Genomic DNA, 27,515 nt, shown 5'->3' on the forward strand with positions numbered 1-27,515 from the left:
CTCGCCGCATAATTCCGTCTTTCTGCGGCCCCGGTGATGCCATTTGTACACCCCGTCCTAAAATAATGCCCTCAGATGGTTTGCGCCACGTCAGCAGACTTAATTGTTGATCTTAAATCACCGCCGCGCTCAGTGAGTCTGTGAGAAACGGATCATCTCCCTGCTGAGTCCACAGTTTGCCTGATGGATTGTGCTGCTTCAGATGCGATTGGATAGATCGGCCCCGATGGAGCGTCTCAACAGTCGAAATATTGTGAGCCAAAAGCTGCGAGGGGAGGGGGCGTTGGATTGACCTTGACTCTGCGTGCACCATATTTCAAGCCCATGATGGAGAATGTTTGTCGTTGCGTTTACTCTTGTCGATCCCGCCGCTCTGCTGTCATTTTCATTTCTTCTGCACAACTAACTTCCATGAATGCCGGGACAAAAAATTAATTGACGCCTTTTATATTACTCTTGAATATTGATTTGTAACAGCGGCATCGAGAGTGAAAAGTGCCTGATCATACGACACTAGTCAATCGCCTTCATGTTCCCTTCGACAGCAGTTGCCTGATTATGCAAGGTGACATATTATGTATTTTCTTTTAGATTCTATTAAAAACGGTTCCCAGTGGTCTGTGACATACTTTCTCCACACTACCCAAAAGACAATCCCTGTTTTCCAGTAACCGTTTTGCCTAGCGATCATTGTTTTTGTTCCATCCCACCTATCCTCAGCTATTTGTGGAAAAACTTACCTATTTGCTGTTTTATGCTCATTGTATCATGCTCTAAGATGCCACAAGATGATACCAAAGGATTATTAAGATCTTGTATAGACATTGTCTCAGGTAGTTGGAGTCCCTCTACAAACAAGAGCTGACCAAACAAAGCCATGCAGACTGAGAAACTCTCCCAACAAATCAGGGAAAAACTTGTTGAGAAGTACCAGTCGGGGAGAACCATCCCATCCATCACAATCAAATGGAAATGCTATGGTGCTCCGGAATACCTCCCCAAAGAAGGTTGCCCACCAGAACTCATGGGCCAGGCAAGGAGGACAACAATTAATGCAGTTTGGAGACTGCAGGATTTTTTAATAGGACCACAATAAGCACTTAACAGAGCTCATGGGCTATATGAGAGATTTGCCAGGCGAAAGTTGTTGCTTTCCACGAAAAAATATCATGATTCGTTTAGGGACCAACAGGTGGCACTGTAGGGCTCCCCCGGCGGCTGCACACCTGTTGGTCATAGGTAATTAGGGCCTTAAAAGGACTCCCAGCCCGAACACTCAGTTTGTTTGTTTGTTGCTTCTTGCTAGTGCTACTGTCATGTTTGTTTCAGTCATGTTTAGTTCATTGTTATGTTTTAGCTTCAGTCCTGTTTTGGTCATGTTTTTGTTATTGAGAGTTTTTAGTTTCTGCCATGTTTTTTTTTTTTGTTTGTTACTTTGGGCTTTGTTTTAAATACAATTCTTAAAATACACCCTGCTCCTCCCTCCTGACTGCTTTTTGGGGTCCACCACCACTTCGCTACGTGACAAAAAATAAGAAAGCCTGTTTTGAGTTTGCAGAGAGACCTGTGGGAGAAACTCCAAAAATGTATCAGAGGAAGGTGCTTTGGTTGGACGAGACAAAATCGATCTTTTCAGGCCATCAAAGAATAATGGCAGTGTCATGCTGTGGGGATCTAAGATAAGATGAGATAAGTTATCCTTTATTTGTCCCACACTGGGGAAATTTACAGCCTCCAGCAGCAAGAATGTAGGTAGAAAGAAGGAAAAAAACCAACAACCACCGTTCAATTAAGTGCAATATAAACACATAAAATCACACTTTAACAACAAAACGAATAAGAATTAATCAATTTGTGTCATTGCAACAATTAAATGACTTCCGATGTCCGCAGTGTGGCAACATGAGGGCAAAAGGGGCTTGCCTAACAGTCAAAGGCCGCTCATTCCATAGTTTTGGAGATGTCTCAACTCCTTTCAGCTCATCAGTATGGCACTAATGCTAGTCGTTCTTCCCAGAGGATAAAGAATGTCTTGTGAATTGTTATGTTGTCTAGCCACACTTTTTATGTTCAATCTGATGAGTAAAGGGTTTTAATAGCACAACAATAAGATATCCTTTATTTGTCCCACACTGGGGAAATCTACAGCCTCCAGCAGCAAGAATGTAGGTATCACTGACAAACTAGTTAGTCCAGGTCAGGGGTGTCCAAACTTTTTGCCAAGGGGGCCAGATTTTATGTGGTAAAATGTCGGGGGGCCGACCTTGGCTGACATTCTTTACATTGAATAACAATATTGTTCAACAAATTTTAGTAAGCCAGTCTGTTTCACATTTCCATTATTATTTTAATTTTAACAATCTTAAGAATTTCTTTTGGTTCATTTGAAACAGGTATATCACATGCAACTGCTTATTCACTTGACTTTTTCTTAAACAGAAGTCTCCTGAGTGCAAATGGATTGATTTGAAACATAAAATGTATCACCATGACTTTTCAATAGTCACAAAACCTTTGACTCGAACAACAGGGAAATGAACAAGCAATACGCATATCCACAACTGCAAGTTGATCATTTGAAATATGACATATCAGTCAATATAAACACCGAGTGATATCTTGTTAACTCGTGAGTGATGCCCTCTAGTGTCTAAATGCTATTACTCATTTAGTGAATGCTATTACTCATTTAGCCACTAGAGGGAAGCAGTACTCTATGAAACATCACTCACCAGTCTACGAGACCTCAGTCAATGCAACACGTGTTCCATTGCGCCCAACCTGCGGGCCAGACGGCACTGATTTTATGACGGGGGCCGAGGGCCGGATGAAATTCGACCGCGGGCCGGATTTGGCCCCCGGGCCGGAGTTTGGACATATCTGGTCCAGGTGGTTGATGTGATATACAGTGATATTCTTGAGCAAAATCTGCTACAAACTCCCAATTCATTTGAAACTGCTTTTGAAATATGGGTTTGCAGGGGCTTTTTTTTGTCCTCTTGATTGGTCTACACCAAAATGGATCACGACTTTTCAACAATAGGAAAAATGCGGGTCCCCGGATGACAACGGTTGAGAACCACTTGGTTCTCATGACGTGAAGCCAGGTGTTCCTAATGAATGGTCCAGCCGTTCTTCTTCCACGTCTCCGTGAATATCGACCCATGTAGCGCTGTGTGGTCTTGCCAGGTGAAGAAGATGACGGGGATGATGACGTCACGCGGGAGGAGGAGGAGGCACAGGCGCTGAGCACGTGTCGACGGGAGGCGGGGGGAAGGAGGCGGAACATCGTCATCCTTTGGCCGCCTGGACGACGCATAGGATGCTGCTCGTACCCGGCCGGACCCAGTCGCTACCGGTCCCTGCGGATGGCGATGTTGTAACGTTGCGGATGCGGGCAGTTGACCGATAGACGACGTCGCTGACAGCGAACCGGCGACGCGCGTGATGCCGAGCGGTCCACATCGCCGCCTCTAGCCCGGAGGGGTGAGGGGAAGAGCTCCTCGCTCGTCTTTCGCCGCCTCGCTCTGCTGCGTGTGAGGTGCGCCGGATGATCGCCGGCCGGACACGCTGACGATCCCCTCTGCGGCCGCGAGGAGCCCGAGGCTGGCTGCCTTGCAGAGATGCAGGTGAAAAATCAGATGTGCGGCGAGCGCATCAGCGGCGGCGGCGGCGACGATGACCCGGAGCAGGACGACGTCAGTCAGAAGAAGATCTCGTGCTTTTCCAACATCAAGATCTTCCTGGTGTCGGAATGCGCGCTCATGCTGGCGCAGGGTACCGTGGGCGCCTATCTGGTGAGTGAGTGCATGACTCCCCTTCTTCATCCTCCTCGTCATCATCAGCTCCATTGGCCGTGTTATGTGCGCGTCCTTCAAAAGCGCAGACAAGGCCGCGCGATAAGACTGAGCGGCAAACGGGGCAGACGAGGCCTTTGCAGCAGCCGCGTCGTAGCTTCTGCACGTTGTTGTTGTTGTCGTTTCCGAACGGAGCCTTGCAGCGAGCTTCCCAACCCGCCTCGTGCATGCAAGATGTCGCCGGTATACAAAGTAGCGACTGCGGGTCCTTAAAGTCTGGACGCAGTCAAAATTTTCACTTTATGGCTCCGTACCAACCTTGGCATGTTGTTTTCATTATACTTTTATTCAATGGTGCGAATCATTATTTGTGTGGATGTGATCTGGAGATTGGCTGGGAACCAATTCAGGTTGTACCACACCTCTCATCTAAAACTGGGATGGCATAGGCTCCAGAATCTCCCAATCTGATGAGGATAAACGCTATATGAAATGATAAGGGACATTCTGTGCCTTTGCTGTACCGAACATGTCAGCGACAACGTGGGCCAGAATGGCTTCTTTACTTTTCATGTATCATTTTGCAAGACGAATTTTGTTTATGATTCAATGGCATTCAAGAGATGTTTAATCTGTGGTGCCGTTATTGATAATCTGTGGTTGTATCATCATACACACATAGCATCATATATATACCGTGTGATTTATTAATTAAGTAGTTTTTTGTGGGTCGGGGGCGGACTTTCTCATTTTCCGCGGATTGCTGTTCATCAGCATTTTGAGAAGTTTTTTTTTTTTTTTTGGTTTAATAGTTATGATTTACTACGAATGCTTATCAATGGCAGTCATTTATAAGTGAATTTTGGCTATTTGTGGAACAGGCTGGTCCCAATCTTCCATGAACAGCAGGAGTTCGACTGTACAATAAATACGTTGTTTAAAAAGATTGGTCCACCTTAGGATCAGTCATCGGACAGCATCCTTTTTTTTTTTTTTTTTTAAACTCAGTGATCAGATCCAAAATCCTGGTCATGTAAAACCAAATTGTGAACCCTCGCAACTGTTGGTTGTTGGGAACCAAATCCTACAAACCCCCCCCCCCAAAAAAGTTTGCATTCCCTCGCAAAGTTTTGCGTTCTCTTGCAAAGATAATACAAACTTTTTTAGTTTTTGCAAACTCTGAAAAATGAATAGCTTTTTGCTTATTTGCGCAGGACTTCAAGGTGTGCATGTTGCTGTAAAAATATTAGTTACTACTTTCCTTTGTTTTGAATCATTTGATTCAATATTCAACTCACTAGTACACATAATGCACTCATTTATGCAAATATTGCATATGCTCTTTCTTCTTATTACTTCTCTCCTTTTGGCATTTACTGTACCTTACCTGAAACAGGGTAAGCCTTAAAATGCCCCTCCCACACACTGCAATCACACCTACATTTTGGTTTGGGGGGTGGGTGCCGTGAAAATGTTTCTCATTGCCGATCGGCACCACATATCGAAAAGGGAAGGATGGACTTGTCTGGTGCAGATTCAAAACTGGATTTCGGCCTACCGATACGTGCGTTTAAATCCGGGAGGTGTCTTTACGGTCAAAGGCCCGTGTTTGGCGTCATGTTTGCTTCTTCCCTTTGTCCACTACAGTGCAATCAGTGCAATGCATTACTCAGCCACATGAAGCCGGGAAAGAGAAATGATTGATGATTCGTGTGTGTGTGTGTGTGGGTGTGTGTGTGTATACACTCTGCATCCTTTTGCCAGGGTTTCGTTTTTGTCTGTCCGCCCATTTAGCTTTTAGCAGTTTTTAAAGGATTTGGAAGCTTTTGTTACAGCAGTCCAACACAGGTAGGTAGGTGAGCGCCAGACCTCCCCCAACCCCAATTATTAAAAAAAAAAAAGAAAAAATGTTTTTTTTTTGCATGCTGGCATTGGCTCAGGAAGGACACTTATTTTGGGAAATGGAAACACTGTGTCCATTTTGAAAGTCAATTCAAAATCCATTATCATTTTGCAGCCAAATTCGTCCTTGAACGTTGCCAGAATTAAAAGTGCACTTCACTTGTTCATTTTCCCAAACCACTTCTCTTTTTCTTTTTTTTTATGCTGTCTGTTTGTTTTCTGTGGTGGACCCCAAAAAGCAGGCAGGAGAGAGGAGCAGGGTGTATTTGAAGAAGTGTATTGATAAAACACAGGAAACTAAATCCTAAACAAAGTCATGAAAACAAAACAAATCCAAAGTAACAGACAAACACCATGGCAGAAACTAGTGATGGGTCCAGTGACACCGATGCATTGACACATGCGCCGGGCTCACAGAGCAAACCACGTGTCGATGCATGTGCTGGCTCATTACGTCACGTGATTGACACGTGAACTGCGTTGACACAGTCCAGGCTTCTAATTGACACACCGGCTGCGTTGACACAGTCCAGGCTGCTAATTGACACATCGACTGTGTTGACACAGTCCAGGCTGCTAATTGACACATCGGCTGCGTTGACACAGTCCAGGCTGCTAATTGACACGTGAACTGCACCGGTGCAGTTTAGACTGCATCGGCTGCTTGGCACAGTACAGGCTGCGCCACTTAGTCCAGGGGGCGTCGACTCAGTGCAGAGGGCGTTGACGCAGCAAAAGCCCGCCACACAGTGTTTATAAGGAACACCTGCCGAAACAAGCCAGACCTCACTCACGCTCGCTTGTCGAAGCTCGTGTCAGTGCAGACTTCGTGTTCGTGCCTTGCCTTCCTTGCCGATTATGGAGCAGAGACGCAAATCATCCGCCGTGTGGGACCATTTTGATGTCCCGGAGAATAAGGTATTATTTATTTATTTATTCAAATCGCCTTCTGTCGCCGAGAGCCTCTCGGCGAGAGGCACTCGCCGAGTGCCTCTCAGATTATTGACGTGTTGTACCATTCTAATCCGAATACATTTCAAGGTAACTCTTAGTTACTTCTTATTCACATTTCATTACAGGTGAAATGTCGAATTTGCCAAGTCAATTCGCCAACAGAAGCACCTCCACCATGCTGAGGCATTATCGGGCCAAGCATGAGAATGAAGTTCGCGATACACCCGGTATTACGCCAGGTATACAAACGTTCACTCATCTTTTCACGGTTGCTATGTTGATGATTAATTGACAATCAGTAATTATTGGTTGACTCTCCACTACATGTTTGACAATCAAGGTTCCAGGAAGCGGCTGTACTGGAAGAACCAACACACTTCTTTCCCAAACCTCTCCCACCTCGCAAAGGAGTTCCTTTGTATGCCAGCCTCATCCGTCCCTTGTGAGCGTGTGTTCTTCACAGCAGGAGAAATTGCTTGTAAAAGACGCAACAGGCTGAAGTTTAAAACATTGGAGCATCTTATTTTTCTCAATAAAAATGTGAAATCAAAGCCCACAAGCATCCTCATTCAAATGATCTTCACATTATTTGAACACATTGAATGTTGCAAAATGAATGCATGGATGTGAATGATATTGTATACACTTCATCAAATCGATGAATGACCTTATGAAAATGTCTTGGAACAGTTGTAGATGCAAAACCGTGCTGGCAGCTACATAATGGATAATAAAAGAAAAATACTGTATCCCAAACCATAGGGATCCTCCCAAAACTAAGGATGTGCTGAATAAGAAATCCTTGTACACACTTTTATTACTTCCATATTTGACCTATTGTGTGGAAATATGGGGAAATGCCAGTAAAACAGTTTTAAAACTACAATACAAAGCAATCAGAACAATTACTGGCTCCAAATAGACGGAACCCACAAATCCACTGTTTATCAAATTAAATAATGAAATCTCATGACCTGGTTGACTTCAAAATCGCCCTATTATTAATTATAATAATAATACATTTTATTTGTGGGCGCCTTTCTAGAAACTCAAGGACACCTTACAACAAGCAGTTAAAATCACGAGTACAATGTTAAAAAACTACATCAAATAAGATAAGAAAAAATACAACAAAATAAATAAATAAAACAATGGCTTTATGGTCTGAGTGAATAGGCTTGTCGAAACAGATGTGTTTTGAGGCGGGATTTGAAATGTGTTAATGAGGCTGTATTACGAAGGTCAGCGGGGAGTGAGTTCCATAGCTGGGGAGCAGAGCGACTGAAGGCTCTATTTCCCATCAGAATCATCAGAATCATCAGAATCATCTTTATTGGCCAAGTATGTAGAACACACAAGGAATTTGTCTCCGGTATAACACGCTGCACTAGTATCATCGTAAACAACAAAATCATTGAACCATTTTAGAGTAACCACTAGTTTTGAAGTACCATTTTGTGGTGCAAGAAGAGTGACTACGTCAGTGACTGTTTAAGGAGTTAATGGCTAGAGGGAAGAAGCTGTTTAAGTGTCTACTGGATTTGGTGCGCATGGATCTGTAGCGTCTGCCTGAGGGGAGTGGCTGAAAAAGGTGGTGGGCAGGGTGCGGGGGTGACGAGGCGAGCAGGGGGGACAGAGAGGAGGACAGAGGAGGAGGAACGAAGAGAGCGGACAGGCGTAGGAATATGGATGAGGTCAGATAGGTATGGAGGGGCTAGGTCATGAATGGATTTGAATGTGAGTAGCAGGATTTTATATTGAATGCGGTGTAAAATGGGAAGCCAGTGGAGATGTTGGAGGACAGGTGTAATATGGTTTATGTATGGCGTGAGTGTGATAATGCGGGCGGCTGAATTTTGGACCAGCTGAAGCTTATGGAGGGTTTTTTGAGGGAGACCAAACAGAAGGGAATTACAGTAATCGAGTCGCGAGGTGACGAGGGTGTGTACAAGTATAGCAGTGGACTGAGGAGTGAGAGAAGAGCGGAGCCGGTGGATGTTTCGAAGATGATAATATGCAGAACGAGTGATGTGGTTGATATGTGAGGTGAAGGAGAGGGTGCTATCAAGGATGACACCCAGACTCTTGACCTGAGGGGAGGGGGAGATGGAAGAGCTTTCGAAGGTAATGGAGAAATTGTTTATTTTGTTTAGATTGGATTTAGTGCCAATAAGGAGGAATTCAGTTTTATTGCTATTCAGTTTGAGGAAATTTGAGGTGAACCAAGATTTTAATTCCTGCAGGCAGTTGGTTAGGGAGGATGGTGGAAGTACGGTATTAGGTTTGGTAGAGATGTAGAGCTGGGTGTCATCCGCGTAGCAATGAAAATGAATGTGATGTTTCCTGAAGATATTACCCACGGGAAGAAGATAGATTAGAAATAGCAATGGGCCAAGGACAGAACCCTGAGGAACACCTGAAGTGAGGGGAAAGGGGTGAGATCTAAAACGTTTGAGCTGGATAAACTGGGTGCGGTCAGAAAGATAGGAGCGGAACCAGGAGAGGGGGATGCTGGTGATGCCAATGGAGGAGAGTCTGTCGAGGAGGATGGAGTGAGAGATGGTGTCAAAGGCTGCACTGAGGTCAAGCAGGAGGATGTACAAAGCACACAATAACCTCCTTTGCCAAAACATCCAGAAGCTTTTTAAAATTCGAGAAAGTTGTCATAATTTAAGGGGTACTAACCTATACAGAAAAATCCAAAACACGAACAAACATCACGCAAAGGAGTGTATCTGTAATAGGTGTAAATCTGTGGAATGATTCTGAAACGGACCAGTAAAATGAGTAACTCTCTTGCTGAGATTAAAAATGAATTTGAGAGTAGTACAAGACAACTACACAAATCAGAATTAAGCTAATAAATTCGATACACCCATGAAATATAGCAATACATCAGGAATACATTGATGAGATTATTTAATATATTAATGAAATGTAGCATCCATTATGAATATGAGAAAATCGACATATACTTGTGCTCCAATGAGTATGTACTGTATATACAAACCTAAAGTTGTAAAAATGTATAGGTACAGCATACATAAGGGTAAAAGCATTTGTTGATATGTAGACTTTCTTTTCTATTTTGAAAAATGATCAATTCATATATAAGAAGGGGTAGGACTCTAGGGTTTTTTTTACTTCTTTCTACTCCTTTGAACACATATTTGTGATGATGACTATTTTCTTTTCCTTTTTTTATATCTTACCTTCACTTTTTGCCAATTTATTACCGAATTGTATATTTTATATGTTCAATATACAAAAAAATTATCAGTCAGTAAAGTCTGTTGAGTGGGTTGGATGCAGGGATCTTGAAGGTCCAGCAGGTGGCAGTGGTCAGTGACACAGTATCAGCACAGTATCAACACAGTGTGTCAGTGTGTCGACACGCCTCATGAGGCCTCATGGACCCATCACTAGCAGAAACTAAAAACTCGATAAAAAAAAACATAACCAAAACATGACAGAAGCCAAGAGCAACAGCCACAAACGAACATGACAGCAGCAAAAAATCAACAATGACACTGAGTTTTCGGGCAGGACTCCTTTTATACACTAATTACCTAATGACCAACAGGTGTGCAGCTGCAGGAGGAGCCCTACAGTGCCACCTGTTGGTCCCAAACCGAATCATGACATCTTTCAAGGGCAGATGATTGTGTTTGTTGCTGTTGTTTCATTCCTTCATTTTCTAAACATTTGGAATGTCATTGACGGTCATGGCTGTTATGTTTTCGGCCTGGTTACGTTTGGTTTTGATTCCTCGTGTGCCCTTTTTTCACCACCTGTTTTCGTTATCAGTGTTCCTTGTGTGTTACCAATTAGCTCCCTCAACCCTTTGCCTTGTCCAGGTGTTTCTCGTTGTCTCGTCACTTAGCTTGTACAGTATTTAGTTCCCTGAGTTTCTTTTTTGGGTCATTGTGAGCTGTGAGTTTTGTTTCTTGTCTTAGTTTTGTTTGATATATGTGATTTTCAGGCATTTAAAAAAGAAAATTAGTACTTGACTTTTTTTCCATTGTATTCCTTGTTTTGAAACACTTCTGATACTCAATTTGAATGAATATCAAGTTTTATAAAGGATCGTCGGAGATAGGCACTCAGAAATAACGACAAGACACTTCTGGCTACCAACAATAGGCACTTTATTGGTCCCACACAGAAATGATAACACAGTTCAAACAAGTTGTATGAAGCTAAAGAACTCTTACCGTATGCCATTAGGGTGGAGAGCCAACACCCTCAGCAGAGTGAGCTTCAATACGAGCTGGGCGTTCGTACGGTAACCCATAGCGGACTCTGCTGAGGAGCATCGCTCCCCTCCTTTTATCCTCTAAAGTGTGTGCATCGGGAGGGGTGAGTGGCCATTCTCATCCCTCCCTACGCCACACTGTTTGTTGTGTTCTCAAGTGGCATTGATCACAATCAAGTTTTTGACAATTCAAGCAAAGCAGACTATGAAGTCGTCAAAGCAGGCTAAATAGTTTATCTCTGAAGTCGTCAAAGCAGGCTCCAGAGTCCATCTCTGAAATTGCTTAGGCAAGCAAGTCACCAAGTCATGCAATCATCTCAAAGCAGTTTTTCACTGAGAAGATATAAATTGATTAAAGAAATCATCACAAAATATCTTAATATACCACTCCTGTATGTATTTTTTGTTCAATACATTTTGGTCAATCCAGCCTGCTCCTCCCTGCCTCCCTTGCTTTTTGGGGTCCTACAACTACCATCACGCAAAACGTGACAATGGCCGGACAGCAGCAAGACCCCATTGCAACTTGTTTTTGAGCGGACTAAAACAGGACTGTTTTTACAATTTAAAAAAATAAAATAAAAACAACATGAAGTTGATTAATGGATGTGAGCGAGTCCACGTGACAAGGAAAAAAAATTCCTCGTGTACTCTTACTGTTTGTATAATGTGCGGAGAGCAATAAATACGACTCCAGTGAAGTGCTGATACTTGAAAATCTGCGGTACCGACGGTAAGCATCGCAATGAAACGTTTGGACTTTGTTACTTCCCACCAAGTCTCTCAAGTCATTCGGCACAGCGGCGGCTGTTCCTGCTAACTCAACAGCCGGTCTTCTCTTTGTGCGTTTTCCTGCCAGGTGAGCGTCCTGACCACGTTGGAGAGGCGCTTCAACCTACAAAGTGCCGACGTGGGCGTCATCGCCAGCAGCTTTGAAATCGGGAACCTGGCCCTCATCCTTTTCGTCAGCTACTTCGGCGCCAAAGCTCACCGGCCGCGGCTGATTGGCTGCGGCGGCATCGTCATGGCGCTGGGGGCGCTTCTGTCCGCCTTGCCTGAATTCCTCACCCACCAGTACGAGTACGACGCCGGCGACTCGTGGCACGCGGAGGACGGCCGCGACGTGTGCTCCAACAGTTCACGCTCGGACAACAACGACTCGGCCTACAAGTGCGGCGACCGGGCCAACACCAACATGATGTACCTGCTGCTGATCGGCGCCCAGGTGCTCCTTGGCATCGGAGCCACCCCTGTCCAGCCTTTGGGGGTGTCCTACATTGATGACCACGTCCACAGGAAGGACTCCTCTCTGTATATAGGTAAGCGACGCCGGAGGTGGGAGCAGTGGCTGACGTAGGCTTTTATCCTTGGATCATTGGGTGGACAATCCGCCTGGCCCCCATGCTTAGTGCCGCCGGTGGTTGGGAGCAATAATAATAAAAGATCAGATTTATATGCAAGCCATTTACGTACTATGGCGGTCCAGTGGTTAGCGCGTCGACTTCACAGTTTAGATGTACCGGGTTCAATTCCAGCTCCGGCCTCCCTGGGTGGAATTTTCATGTTCTCCCCGGGCCCGCGTGGCTTTTCTCCGGGTACTCCAGTTTCCTCCCACATTCCAAAAACATGCATGGCAGGAATGATTGAATATTAAAAGCAAACTTCAGAACATGCAATCACAATTTTAAAGCTTGCAGCCAAATCTTTAGAATATGCAGACGCATTTTATAGTTTCATTTTTTTTAGGTAGAAATAGTGGTCATGTTTGCAAATGTTCTTTTAATTGCAAATGTTAAAATTTTGCGAGGTTTTTTTTTCAAAATATTTTTTCATTTCAAATCCTTTTTTTGTTTCGTTGCAAATAGACACCAATTTCTTTCCACATGCTATTAGCAAAAAATTACATGTAATTGATGCCCATTGAAATGCATTGGGAATTTGTTTTGGTTTTCCTTTTTGACACCCTCAAATTTATTCCCCATACCCCAAGAAACCCAGATTAACATTCAATATGTTTGCCATGGAAAAAATGAGAGGGAATGGAGAAATAAACATTTAAAAATGTTTTAAATATTTTTGAAATATTGGGGAGGTGAATCAATGAAAATTCAATTCCGCGGTTATGTATTCGATTGTAGTGTTTTGGGTTCTCAAATTTAAACACTAAAACACCAAAGAGAATTGATTTACTCATTCATTCATTCATCTTCCGAGCCGCTTGATCCTCACTAGGGTCGCGGGGGGTGCTGGAGCCTATCCCAGCTGTCTTCGGGCAGTAGGCGGGGAACACCCTGAATCGGTTGCCAGCCAATCGCAGGGCACACAGAAACAAACAACCATTCGCACTCACACTCACACCTAGGGACAATTTAGGGTGTTCAATCAGCCAGTCACGCATGTTTTTGGAATGCGGGAGGAAACCGGAGCACCCGGAGAAAACCCACGCAGGCCCCTGCAAACTCCACACAGGGAGGCCGGAGCTGGAATCGAACCCGGCACCTCTGCACTGTGAAGCCGACGTGCTAACCACTGGGCTACCGGGCCGCCTTGATTTACTCATTGTTTTTTATTTTTACCTTAAACTGAGATAATCATCTTCCAGGTATTTAATCCACTTAATTCCAAAAAGAAGGTGCGCACACACACACACACACACACACACACACGCTCCACCCTGTCTGCCAAAGTTGCTAAGGCAACAGTGCAGAGGCAGACAGTGTGTGAGGATGCTCATGCTCCTCTTCATCTTGAAGGGACTGAATCACTCTGAGACCAAAGAGAAAGGAAATGAAATAAAAGCCACGTGTAATGGTGCGGATCTCCATCTACTTCAGTGTTCAGTCCCAACCTTTGCTGAGTCACATTTTTTTTTTACATATATATATATATTTTATTTCCCATGAAAAATCAGCAGCAAAAGTACACACACACACACACACACACACACACACAGTGCAAAAGTGTCACGTCCCGGGGTTGCCAGCAGGGGACGGGCTTTCTGCCCGCCGTTTACACACCTGTCACCCATTGCGGAGTAATTGCCCAGCCTTTATTTGGAAGCTCTGGCAGTCTACTCACTGCCGGAGAATTCCACGCCGTGCCAAAATTTCTCTCGCCCAATTCCTACTCGTATTGATTCATTGCCTCTTAGCCTTGTGGCTGTTATTGTGCGTCGTTGTTCCTCTTGCGAGTGAAATTTATATTCTTTATCTAATCTGACCCTCCTTGCTATCTTTTTCCGCAAGCGTTTTCTGTTGTCCTTTTTATGTTATCCCTGGTCCCTATTTTGACCAGCGCTTTTTGTTATTCTCCCTGTTGGGTTATTTTGTGTTTGTATTAAAGACTCCTTTTGTTATTTGACAAACCTCTTTCTGTGTCTGCTATTTCGGGGTTCCACTTCCTTATTCTGTTGTGCACGGAGCGATCATTCTATCGCTTCGGGCACAACGTGACAAAAAGTGAAGCTCCCAATTTTCGGCTCTGGCCTTCCTGTGTGGAGTTTGCATGTTCTCCCTGTGCCTGCGTGGGTTTTCTCCGGGTATTCCGGTTTCCTCCCACATTCCAAAAAACATGCATGGCAGGCTAATGGAACCTTACAAATTGTCCCACACCCTGCAATTGGCTGGCAACCGGTTCAGTGTGTCCCCCGCTTTCTGGCCAAAGACTGCTGGGATACGCTCCAGCAACCCCCTCCACCCTCAACCCCCGCGACCCTTGTGAGGATAAAGCGGTTCAGAAAATGGATGGGTGTATGGACAGACAATGGCTCAATTGATGCTCGGCGTTGTTGTTTTGCAGATCTCCGAGCGCCAAGTCACGCCTGGCGTGTAAGCGAACCCTCTGAATAATGCAGTGTGACACAGAAGCAGTTAGGAGTTGTTTAGCAAACACGGCAGCCCAACCATTAAATATTAAGCACCAACACTTGGTGCCGAGAAGCGAAGGCTGCCTGCGGGCGCCCGGCCGATCGATAGCCGCCTACGAGCTCGATCGAGTCCACTGGGAGCACTCCGGCAACTACTTAGTACTTAGCGTTTGACCGAGGCGAGATGGCCCACAATACACCTTGTGTCGCCTCGGTGTCTGTGTCTCCTTATTAAGGTCAACCAACCACATCCATAAATCGTTTCATTTTGTTTCTATCTCCAGTCATGTTCTCATTAGCTCCGACGTGCCAAGGTGAAATACAAACGTTGGGACGCGTTTCTTTTCCTCCTTCGTTTCCTTCAGTGCTTTCAAGCTCCTCCTTCCTCCCTTCTTTCTTAACTTCATTCATTCATTCATCTTCCGAGCCGCTTGATCCTCATTAGGGTCGCGGGCGTGCTGGAGCCTATCCCAGCTGTCTTCGGGCAGTAGGCGGGGGACACCCTGAATCGGTTGCCAGCCAATCGCAGGGCACACAGAGACGAACAACCATTCGCACTCACACTCACACCTATGGACAATTTAGAGTGTTCAATCAGCCTGCCACGCATGTTTTTTGGAATGTGGGAGGAAAACGGAGCACCCGGAGAAAGCCCACGCAGGCCCGGGGAGAACATGCAAACTCCACACAGGGAGGCCGGAGCTGGAATCGAACCCGGTACCTCTGCACTGTGAAGCCGACGTGCTAACCACTGGACTACCGGGCCGCCCCTTTCTTAACTTCTTTTCATATAACCTTAATACCCTCCTTCAGTCTTTTATCTTTTTTTTTTGCCTGCTTTCTTGTTTAGTTCCTCTTTCCTTCCTTCCTGTTTCACTGCCTCGCAGCCTTCCTTGAATCTTTGCATCCTTCCCATTCCTTTTTGTATGCCTACTCTGTACTGAATGTTGTTTTCATCCTATTTGGCCTTTTTTGCCATTGGAAAAAAAAAAGTGTGTGTGGAAAAAAGCCATTTTTGCAGAAACATGAACTAATCACACTTATCTGCACTCTTTCACCGCCCGCTTGGCTTTTGAGGATAGATGAGCACGACTCGAACATCCACACTACAGACGCATACGAAAGAGGCTCGGAAAAAATTGGAATTGGAATGTTTACATTCCGTGACAAAAATCTGATCACTGTCCCATCTATATATATATTGCGCGTCGTCCCGCACGCTGTCTGTCCTTCCGTCTGTCCCTTTTCAAAACGTACCTACTTCACCGCGCCGCTGCGCGCCGCCACTGCACCGCTCAGGCAGTGGCTCACTACGATCGCGCGTGCATCTTAGCGAAAAAATGTTGTCTACCCACAAGCATTGCAATAAAATTGTTAGTTATTTAGTAGAGCTAAACATCTCTTTATTTTCGCGATAAGCAATGAAGATGAACAAAAAGTTGAACCAAGCAACAACACTTTTGTGGGCCAAAGGCCCACCTTACCAGCCTTCCGCAGGAACTAGCTGATGAGCCGAACCAGCTAGTAGGATATAAGCAAAAATTATAATAATAATAATCTCCATCGAGTTGCCGTAAACATAGCCTCAGAGGCACTTTGACGATTAGAGCGTGTACATTTCTTAATATTATATTCATACAGTGTTTTTTCTACGGCTCAGATAATAACTCCGACCGCAGTTGAGAGGCAGTGCAATAGAAGATGCCAAGCTACAATGGACTGTTTGGGGGTGGGGGGGGGGGCAAAAGAATAGCCACAGCATCTCTCTCTCTCGCTCTCGCTCTCCTCTTTCCCGGCCGTAATTCGTGCAATGAAGCGCTGCGAGGCCACTGCAGCAAAATATTTGCACTGCGCTGGAGGAAGCGGCGGACACTGACTCAGCACTCGAGCCGTGCTCGCCTTTTCATTGGCGCACCTTTTGCCGGTCTGCCTCCGAGTGCTGCCGTGTGAAATGATGACCGCGACCTCATCCCTCTCTGTGGCTTTCGTTACACAACGCGACCAACTGGCCGGCACCTTTGTTCCCTTCTTCATTCCATAATCCCATCCCGATCTTTCATACGCAGCGTTTCTTCCACGCTGGCCTCCTCTTTTCAATTCTGCACCCCCATTATTCGCAATGTGCAGAGATGTAATTTGCTCTTATCCCCCCCCCCACCCCCTTTCTTTTTCACTTTCAGCTTAAAATAGTTGGCAGATATTTTTGGAACATCTCTGTGACATGCTTTCGTCGACCACTTCAAATGAGCGATCGAATAAGTGCAGCTTATCGAAAGCTTACGCTGGTAGCTAAAGCTAATCTCTCCATCCAACAAAACTCGATGCAGCTCGGCTTACATTTTGATTTCACTGTCGTGTTTCACCCCACTTGCACCTCAAATGCATTGATACAGTCGCAATAGTTATGTATCAGTTTTTTTTTAATTTCTATAAAAAATGGAGGAGTGTGGAAAATGCAAGATCATTATTTCGTCTTCTTGTGCTGTGCACAATGTATCATACGATGTTACAGTTCAAGACATCACAATACTGTATACATCTGTAGTCCCACTTGCAGTTTCCAGTAACCTGCAAGATGATTAGCCAACACTTTCATTCGATCAAGTAATTTTTTTTTCTTTTCCCTTTTTTTTTAATTGAACTCTTTCTATATTATCAAAGTGAGTGAAGATGTTCGTCCCTGCTGTCATTTGTCCTTTTCGAATCTCTCTCATGACCAAGCTCCTCTTTGTGTGGTGACCTTCCCTCTTACTTATTTATTCAAGTGGACAATCTGTCAAGCTGTCACCTGCAAATGTCTGACCACTACTACAAAAACAAAAGCCAGAAGTCAGCCATCATTGGATCCTACCACTGAGCTTAGCTACACACCAGGAAAACCGCACTGATTAAATTCAGTCATAATAAAACAAGAATGATCCATTGTACAGATGACGTGAGTCATTGTTGATTCATTTTAAATAGCTGAACTAATCCTGGTTACCGTGTCACCACCTTGTTGCCGGGCAGAATTCATGATACTGTATAATAACTGCTCCATAGTAGACCAATAAAAAAAATGAATGAGCCTTGATGAATTCAAGTATGGAATATAAATGAAAGAATTCCCTTTTTTACTGTCACGTTTTCAGCACCTTGTTGCCTGGCAGAATTTACAGGACTCGTGAATTCTTGCCCCATCAGCCAATGAAAAAAAAAAGCTATTGTGAATTTAAGTGTGTTCTGTTCCCTTTTCACATTTACAGCACCTTGTTGCCCGGCAGAGTTCGTAATGCTCAATCCGAACCCTCCCGTAAAGCCAATTTAAAATGTATCATATGGATTAGCAGGATCAGGAAATAAAAAGTTGCGAAGCAAAAAGGCAGCACAGACCGAAAAACAAAAACAGTCCTATAAACATGTTGTTTAGGGGGTCCTTGTTGCCAGGCAGACTTCATGGGACTTGATCTGATTTGCCCAATATTTCAGTTTAACCCCAATAAATTTGTATGTGTCCTCTACTAAAATGCGCATACTCAGACGGGAGACTTATCTAAAAACAGTTTGTGAAACAGTTGAATTTGTATTAAATATTCAGTAAAATTCATGCTGGCCAGAGGCAGAAAACATGGGGCAGATCAAATTCTGATTTATCTTTGTGGTGACTGTGTTTGTTATTTGGCCAGATAGCATTGTTGATTTGTAGTGTTGCTTCCTTCTAATGTGTTTTCCAATGTCCTCATAAAGGCCCGCCTTGATTCTTCCGGTGTCATATTGCACTGATTGCCTTTCCCATCTGCCGATTGTTGCGGCAACATCCATAAGTGATTTACGCCGACGCCAGAGTGCTCATTACAAGTTTTATAGTGCTGTGCGGCTGGATTAGAAGAGACGTTTAATACGTTGAATGGGGGCTTTAATTGTGTACATTTGGCTGAATATTGAAAACGGCAACATGAACCCATCACACAGTTCATATTTGTGTCAGTTACCTTATTGCCTTTATTTATTGCAATCGTTTATTTTTTTTTGTTACCAAAGTTGGGAGATGAAATTGTAAATAAATGTAAATATTATAATAGTGAAAGGATTGGTTAGTTGATTAGATTGAAATTAAATGTAAACGTTCTTTCCCTGAGAAGAGATGGTTTTGGAAGTAAGAGAAAAGACAATACAGTACGTCGTCACTGATTTTTTTTTTTTCATCTACAAATGGCCTGGTCCATCTGTCTGCTTTAAAAATCAAAAGTGGCACAAAGATTTGATGGTGCCAGTGTATCTAATTATTATCTGCTTGCTTGTTGTGTATGAGTAATCACTTTCGTGGGCCCTGCACTGCGGTCAGACAAGTTGAAACTTGAGACAAGTTGCTGCTTGATTATTTATGATGGTGCAGACTTATCAATAAATAATTGAGCTGCACATTACACACAGTTCAAACACATCCAACTCAAGAGACATGATACGGTCTAGAAAATCTCAAAGGTCAAAAAGGTAACACAAGATACATTCATACAGTTTTACAAATGATCAGGTAGTGAATACGAAATCCAATTATAGTTGTAGCTATTAAATATAATGTAATTATGCCACATTACAGAAGTATCACTATGTGGTAGGTAGGGGGTGTATACAAAATTAAATGTGTAAATATGGTAGATTGGTGATGAAAATGTGGTACGTTAAATGTTTCCATCAATTTTGATGCCAACAATTGTACATTCGTGATGGATAGACATTATACATGACGTCAGTATGGTACATTAGAGGGGCATTCATGTGAATATTGTACTAATAAATATTGTACTAATAAAATTCACAAAGGGTATATGGACATATAATATGTGGATATTATATGTGAAACGCCAAAGGTTCAATAGCTCATCCCAAATAATGTACAATATATTGATGTGTTATCAATGTGTGGATTTGAAGGCGGGCTCCATATTACGTCATTCAAGCAGAGCCTCGGTTGCGTGGCGCCATCTGCTGTACAGTGAGCAGAATACACTCAATCTTTTCCCGCTGTCGTGTCTTGCAGGTATTTTATTCTCCACCTTAGTGTTTGGGCCCGCTTGTGGCTTCATCTTAGGTTCCGTCTGTACCAAAGTCTACGTTGATGCCGTCTTCATCGACACCAGTGAGTTTGTTTGTTTGTTTGTTTGTTTTTTCAAGTAAATATTGAACACTATTGTGGCTTACCGGTTAGCACATCCGGTTCACAGAATGGATGGATGGTTGGAAATATGCTCTTATTTTTTTTCCGGTGGATTGATAACTGGTAAAATAGAATGAGCAATAACCCCTGTTTTAGGAGTTTAATACAGCACAGTGAAATACTAATACCTTTTTCCACATTACATTTAAAGTCGTTCAAAGACAAACAAGGTATATGACTAGTAATACCACTCTTACAATGAAAAATACTTCTAAAAATCTAGATTTATTTTTTTCAGAGTTAGTTTGACCGACAGTACTGTATGACTACAGCCATAAAAAAAGACTATATGAATGATATCCTTGATACAGTATAATAAATTGACATGGTCCTCATGCCCCATCCAGGTAAACTGGACATTACCCCAGAAGACCCTCGGTGGATTGGGGCTTGGTGGGCGGGCTTCCTCCTGTGCGGTGCCTTACTCTTCCTGTCGGCCCTCTTCATGTTCGGCTTCCCTCAGGAGCTGGATGAGCAGGGCCTGGACGGTGGGGGGGAGAGCGAGCAGGCCATGCTGCCTTCTCCTCTCAGTCTGGACTTCCAGGACAAAGCGCGGGGCGGGATCCACGGCTTCGACTTGAACAGCGGACTATCCGTATGCCAGCATCTCAGAGGTGCAGTACATACAAAGTACAGTATTGGATATATGATCTAAATATGCTATGTCAGCAATTAATACAATATTAAAAATAAGGCTAATATAGTATATATATACATGCATTGAATATGAAAATATGCTTTATATTTTTATATAATAATTATATAATATATATAATTTTATTTTATATTTATATTTTTTATTTTTATACCGCATGTTACCTTAGAGGATGCAATACGGCACATTTGAGGTGCGCATAGATTAAACGTGACGGATTCATGAAAACACATTGCTCATATCCTCCATTTTGAATTGTGTTTGTTGCAGTGATCCCAAGGGTGACCAGGCACCTTTTGTCCAATCCGGTGTTCAGCTGCATCACGCTGGCTGCTTGCATGGAAATTGCCGTTGTCGCCGGTTTTGCCGCTTTCCTGGGCAAATACCTGGAGCAGCAGTTCAACCTTACCACCTCTTCGGCCAATCAGCTGCTAGGTAGGCGGGGCGTTGGCCTCACCCGTTCTCACTCATTGTAACTTTCTGAAGTAAAACGTGGTGGTGCTTCCAGGCATGACGGCCATCCCGTGCGCCTGCCTGGGCATCTTCTTGGGCGGGCTGCTGGTTAAGAAACTGAACCTTTCGGCCCTGGGTGCCGTGCGTATGGCCATGGGCGTCAACCTGGTGTCCACGGCCTGCTACGTCTCCTTTCTCTTCTTGGGCTGCGACACTGGCCCCGTCGCCGGGGTGACGGTCGCCTATGGCAATGAGTAAGTCAGGTCACAATCCCGTGTCTGTCAACATGGATGCTGCTTCGGGACATGCTCCTAAAAGCACTCCTACTATACTATGATGACTACAACCAATAATGCCACTACCAGACTACTCCCAATACTAATACATCACTAATACTGCTTCTACTAGTTTTCAACTCCCCTCCACTCCTTCTACAACTATACTTCTGCATTTACTACCACCACCATTACTACAACTACTGCTACCATACTACTACTTATAGCCGACTACACTACCACTGCTTTGAGTACTCAAACACACCACTCCCACTATTACTGTTCTTCTGCTAATACTCCCATTACTTCCACCGCTACTATTACTACTTCTGCTACACTGCTCCTACTTCTACTACACTACTACTGCTCTTACTATTATTTCATCTACTACTACTTACTGCACTACCCCAACTAACATTACTATACTACAGTACTACCATTTGTACTTTAATGACTCCTGTTTTTACTACCGCTACCATTGACTATTTACAACTAGTTATTACTACTACTATTAGCACTAGTATTTACTACTAGAACTACGACTAACATTGCTGTACGACCACTACTTGTACTTTGACGACTACTACTATTGTTACTGCTACTAGTTACTACTATTACTAGCACATCACTACCATTAACTACATTACTACTGCTACAACTAGTACTACTATTAGTATTACTGTTTTTACGAAAAACAGATAATGCTACAACAATTCCTACTACCATTACTAATGTTACTCATACTTCTACCCTTAGGATGACTATTATTAATGTACCGGTACTTATTCTAAACACAATTTTGTCGTGAATGTGTCTGAATGTACATCTTGGATTGCTGTGACGTGTGTTGCAGGACGCTGCGGCACTGGCAGCGACCCGAGTCTCCTTGCATCAGCAGCTGCAACTGTTACACAGCCTCGGTGAGCCCCGTGTGCGGCTCCAACGCCGTCACCTACCTCTCCGCCTGCTTCGCCGGCTGCACCAAACCGGTGAGTGGGCACGTTCATACCTAATGTGTCGATCGAGTTAGGGTGTGATGGGGGCGGTAGTCTTCAATTGTGCAATTATGATGACATTAATGATTCATTTTATTTTAAGTGAATTGCTATTTTATCATTACCGGGGACAATTTGGGTTTGTTACATGCGCAAGCACACATTATTATTAATTTTTTTTGTGTATGTTTTGACCTATCAATCAGCGAATGACCTGCACTCTGCACAAAATGGAGCCTTAACGGTCCCGCGTGCTCTTTGTTAGAACCTGACAGGTTGCGCGTGCATATCGAGCAGCGTTGAGGAGGCGGTGGCTCTGCCAGGCAAGTGTCCGAGTCCAGGCTGCCAGCAGGCTTTCCTCACCTTCCTGTGTGTCATCTGCCTGTGCAGCATGATCGGCGCCATGGCCCAGACGCCCTCCGTCATTATCCTCATCAGGTCAGGACCGGGACCCTTCAATGACAAATTAAAGCAGTCTATATAATGCAGATCACAAGCAGCAGCTCATGGCCAATCATTTGTAGAAATCCTCTATACCTACAACTACTACTGCCGCTGCGACGACTACTACTTTGTTCTGTACTATTACTTTGTTGATCTCTTGGCTTTTTAGGACTGTGAGTCCCGACCTGAAGTCCTATGCCCTGGGAGTCCTCTTCCTGCTCCTGAGACTCATTGGTAAGGTGACACACAGCAACTCTCTCTTCGCATATCACAGCCGAGCACCTGCCATAAAATCATCACACTACTTCTACTACTATTACTCCACTGTGAAAAACACAACTTGTGTTTCTGGGGGCAAAAATAGTAATTTAAGTTGGAACAACTTAAAGTATGACACACATTTTGTTTTTACATACAAAACATGACTCGTTTTTAAAACATCGCTAGCTGCTAATGCTAAAATCAATGTAATATCCATGGAAATGCTAAAGAGAAATTAGCATCGGCTTCGGAAGTGATCTTCCTTCAGGTAACTAATATTCACGCACAAACACAGTGGAAACACCTACACATCGGTGCTACAACACGAGTCAAAGGCACAAATTCTTCCCAATTTGCGCAAAACGTTTTTATATTGATAGAATTCACTCGCAACTTCTTTCTGGTCTCATTCTATGCGTGTACTTCATCCATACATGGCACCACACTGCCCCGAAGAGGCCAACATGTGCAGGAACAGCCAGTAATTGTTTTTTTTTTTCATTTGCTATGGTTTGCATATACTCTTATTATACTTTATTACCAATTTATTTACTCGGACTGCTTTGAAGTTATATTTAAAATTAAGTTTTCTGAAGCTATATTTAAAATTAAGTTTTCAAGGATTCAAGAAATGTACGTTTCCTCAGAATTCAAGTATACAAAGATCCAAGGACTTTTATATATAATAATGCTGTGGTCACCGATGCAGGCTTCATCCCGCCGCCACTGATCTTTGGCATGGGTATCGACTCGACATGCCTGTTCTGGAGCTCGGTGTGTGGCGAAAAAGGCGCCTGCCTGCTGTACGACAACGTGGCGTACCGCCACCTATACGTCAGCATCGCCATCGTGCTTAAGTCGTCGGCCTTCCTGCTCTATGCCACTACGTGGCAGTGTTTGAGGTGCAACTACAGGAAGTACATCAAAAGCAGTGAGGGCTACCTGACGCCCACCGAGCTCTTCTCCTCCAACATGACTCTGGACCGCCTGGGCAAAGAAGCAGCCCACTCGGATGCCGCCAGCCGGACCAAGTTCGTCTTCAACTTGGAGGACCAGGAGGTGTCCGACAACATGGAGTCGGTCTTATAGTTGCGATAGTGACTGGCCCGGCAGTATTCTCCTCATCAAGAGCCTCATCTTCCTCTTCGCCACACAGAAAGGTTGCACTAAAATCATTTTCATTTTTTACTGAAGGATGGACATACTTGAAATTAATTTGAACTTATTTTTCAAACTTAACAGCATTTATGTCAAGGGTACTAATTCCCCTGTCCAATTAAAAGCATGTAGCTCCGCCTCTTTAGCTGCCAAAACAAAAAGGTTTTTTGGTTTGAAAGAAAAAAAATCAACATATAGCTTGAGCTGAGGAAAAAAAAGATTTTGTTCTGTTTGAAAAAAAACAACACATTCAAATTTTTTTCTAAAGGTGAAAAAAAACAAAATTGGTCTGAAACAAAAACTATTTGACAATTTTGAGTTTTTTTTTTAAATTGGACACCATATTCATGTGAACATTAGAAATAGGTTTAAAAACACCATTACGCATAATTATTTCAATAAGATGCTATTATATACTGTGTATTAATGTGAAAATGTTTTAGACAATTTTATATTAATAATAATTAAAATGAACTATTGATGACGGTGATTAGATTAGTCTAATTTATCATTTGTAGCTACTCAACTAGCAATTAAGTGACAAGTTGTGACACTTGAAAATGGAATTTGCACATTTAGTTTCAACACAAGTGGATTTTATTAGTGGATCAACAAGAAAATCAACAAGAGCACGAAGGCCATCGCAGTTGCAGCGGAACCTCTAAAGTCCAAATTCAGATTTCCTGTCCAAAATAATGAATGTAGAATTTGTCAGTTTCTGGGCCAATCAGCAAAGCTGGCAGTTTTAATAAACGTGTTAAGGTACTGCAAGTGTGAAATGTAAGGAACCACAGTTAGCAGTCAAGAGGAGTGGAGTGGAGTCATACCACTTTGAATGTGACATCACTTCCTGTGTATGTTCTTCTCTTGTTTGAGCCAAAGAAAACGCCAAGACACTTGCAAAGTGCATCATTCGATTCTCGCTGAACAGAAATCTGAACTCTTTAAGTGCATGGAGAGCAAAAGTGAGAGACAATGATACATTTATTTATTCATCTATTTAGGTACAAATGGGGGGGGGATCTTATGGAATTTGAATATCAAATAATGAAAAGATTCAGGACAATTGGAAATGAATAAACTATTCAAACAACTAATATGAAAACAACTATCGCTACAAGGGACATGACAAGTGCAAGTCTAAAAGCCAAAAAATCAAAACGTACACTGCAAAACATCAAACACAAAACAGTATTAGAATGTCAAATGTATTTCCAAAAAAACAAATGCCATTGTCAAACAACAATATTTAACGACGATTTAAAAAGGATCAGAGCACAACAAACCAATCAACGCATCAATGAAAATATCATGCAGAAACAACTACCGGTACATAAAATGAAATTGTCAGCGGGGGGGGGAGCAAATGGTGACCTTGAAGGAAATTTTAAAAGCCACCAAGGAAAATTAAAAACATCATATACAATTCATCAAACCAAGTGTCCCGTTCAAGTGGACTTCCGAGGTTCTACCACAACACCTTCGACGTAGCGTGTTGTTTTCAGTGTAGCAAACGGCACAGCCTACGTAATCACACAACAACAACAACATCATTTAATGGAAAAAATATCCAAAACCGGGACCTACCATATCCGCCGTCGTGCGCCTCCCTCCCACCTCGCGCGTGTGTGTTCGTGTACATACCAAGTGCCAAAGTGACGCATCACCATGGACCTACGCCACAAACCTCTTCCAGCTTGTATGTAGCCTCACCGCGACCAATGCCGCACATAAGCAACGACTTGGATGTGTCCGTGCTCTAGAGGAAAGTAGGATGACGTCGCTGCTGCTCGGTAGAACTTTCATCAAGTGGACGTGCGATTTTTCCGTTTGCATCCCCCCTCCAAAAACAAAATGGCGGACGAATGAGCGTAACTGACTCTAGCGTGCCTGGGATGGCCTCGACGACCATTTTGTTCTTGCCGTGACAACACCGGCAAGAAGAAGAAGTAGTAGACGCTGTTGTTCTTTTAGCACTTCAAATGTTTTTTGCCTTGTGATGCGAAAAAGTAACCTTTCGAACAGTAATGCCTTTTTTTAACTGTACGAATGATGATGCAGATTTCTTTATATGTTTCATTCTTCCTGGTACTTTTTTGGCGGGGTACCTGATTTATGTCCACATTTCTCAACATATTCAAAACCATTCACAAAATTCCATCTTGGGAACCATTTCCCCACATTCACAAAATTCCTACTTATCGCCACAATTCCACATTTTCCATGAAAATAAATTACCTTGAAATGAGACATTTTTCAAAATTACCGCAAAATGCAGTGAATAACTCGCACCCGTGTATAATACGCACCCTCCCCCTAAAATCAACCTTAAAAAGCATTTTTCCCCCCTTGTTTGTAACTGCTTTTAAAAATACTTTTGATTACATTTGCTCTTAATTTAGGCTATTATGAAATATGCTACAAATCAGTGATTTTTTTAACAACCCCTGCGTTCTGCCCTAGTTGCTGGCAAACATCTAAACAATGTGAACATTTTTCATTTTTTATTGAGCTCCCTTTATAACGCCCCACTCTAGATTTTGTTTTCCAAAAAAATGAGTGTTATTCACGGGATGTTACAGGAACTCATCCTTCTACATTTCTCGACTTCTTCAACCCATTCCAACTTGAAACTGTTCAGCTCACTCAAAACATTCCCCACCCATTCCCCCAAAGTACCATTGAATTTAGTATTCTGCATTTTTCCTGAAATTTTTCGTAAATTATTGGATACATTTCATTCTAAAATCCTCTGTGGTAAAGCTTTTGTTTCAGTCCCATTATTTTTTTCATCTTTATTTCCCCATTTCGATTCATTGCACATTTCAGTTCCGCATCAGCTCTTTCTACAGAAATTTGCATCCTCTAGTCATGATGATGAAATATTGCTCTGTTTTTATGAATGTGCATTGTGGTCACCTGGCAGTAGGTAAACTTTTTTTTTAACTTTGGGAACGACATCTTCAAAATTAACAGCACGGTTTATTTGAGGCGAGGTGTTTTTCTGCATATGGCAGCATGTTCCCTTGAGCTAAGAGAAACCATAAAGTAAGCGGGGATTTTCTTTGGAGTGGTTCATTGGCTGATTGTGTGCAGATGACCTTTTATGCAGAGGAGGAAAAAAAGGGCATTTAAGTTTGAAAAATATCACTTAGTTTTGTTTTTTTAATTAAGTTGGATTTTGTTTTTTGACATGAATTTGTATTTTTTTTAAAAAGCTTTACGTGCTGTAGATTCTTTGGAAAGGATTACGATGATTGTATGTTCCTTGTATATAAATTAAATATACTATTTTTGCTTTTAA

At 43.1% G+C, this 27,515-nt stretch overlaps 1 protein-coding gene across 1 annotated transcript; it reads left to right on the plus strand.

Annotated features, from left to right (window-relative positions):
• The first annotated feature begins 3,186 nt into the window (after positions 1-3,186).
• Positions 3,187-27,515, plus strand: LOC127598905 (solute carrier organic anion transporter family member 3A1-like). The gene is made up of 10 exons (XM_052062501.1): positions 3,187-3,797; positions 11,768-12,227; positions 19,794-19,892; positions 20,318-20,584; positions 20,896-21,060; positions 21,134-21,332; positions 22,207-22,342; positions 22,614-22,786; positions 22,962-23,026; positions 23,763-27,515. The coding sequence occupies exons 1-10, from the start codon at positions 3,624-3,626 to the stop codon at positions 24,140-24,142; spliced, it is 2,118 nt and encodes a 705-aa protein (XP_051918461.1). The 5' UTR covers positions 3,187-3,623; the 3' UTR covers positions 24,143-27,515.

Source organism: Hippocampus zosterae, chromosome 4, assembly GCF_025434085.1.
Source record: "Hippocampus zosterae strain Florida chromosome 4, ASM2543408v3, whole genome shotgun sequence".
Taxonomy (NCBI): domain Eukaryota; kingdom Metazoa; phylum Chordata; class Actinopteri; order Syngnathiformes; family Syngnathidae; genus Hippocampus; species Hippocampus zosterae.

Coding starts and splice junctions, on each gene's coding strand:
- LOC127598905 (XM_052062501.1), top strand. CDS start 3,624: ATGCAGGTGAAAAATCAGATGTGCGGCGAGCGCATCAGCGGCGGCGGC. Junction 12,228..19,793: donor GGACTCCTCTCTGTATATAG/GTAAGCGACGCC, acceptor CGTGTCTTGCAG/GTATTTTATTCTCCACCTTA. Junction 21,061..21,133: donor TTCGGCCAATCAGCTGCTAG/GTAGGCGGGGCG, acceptor TGGTGCTTCCAG/GCATGACGGCCATCCCGTGC.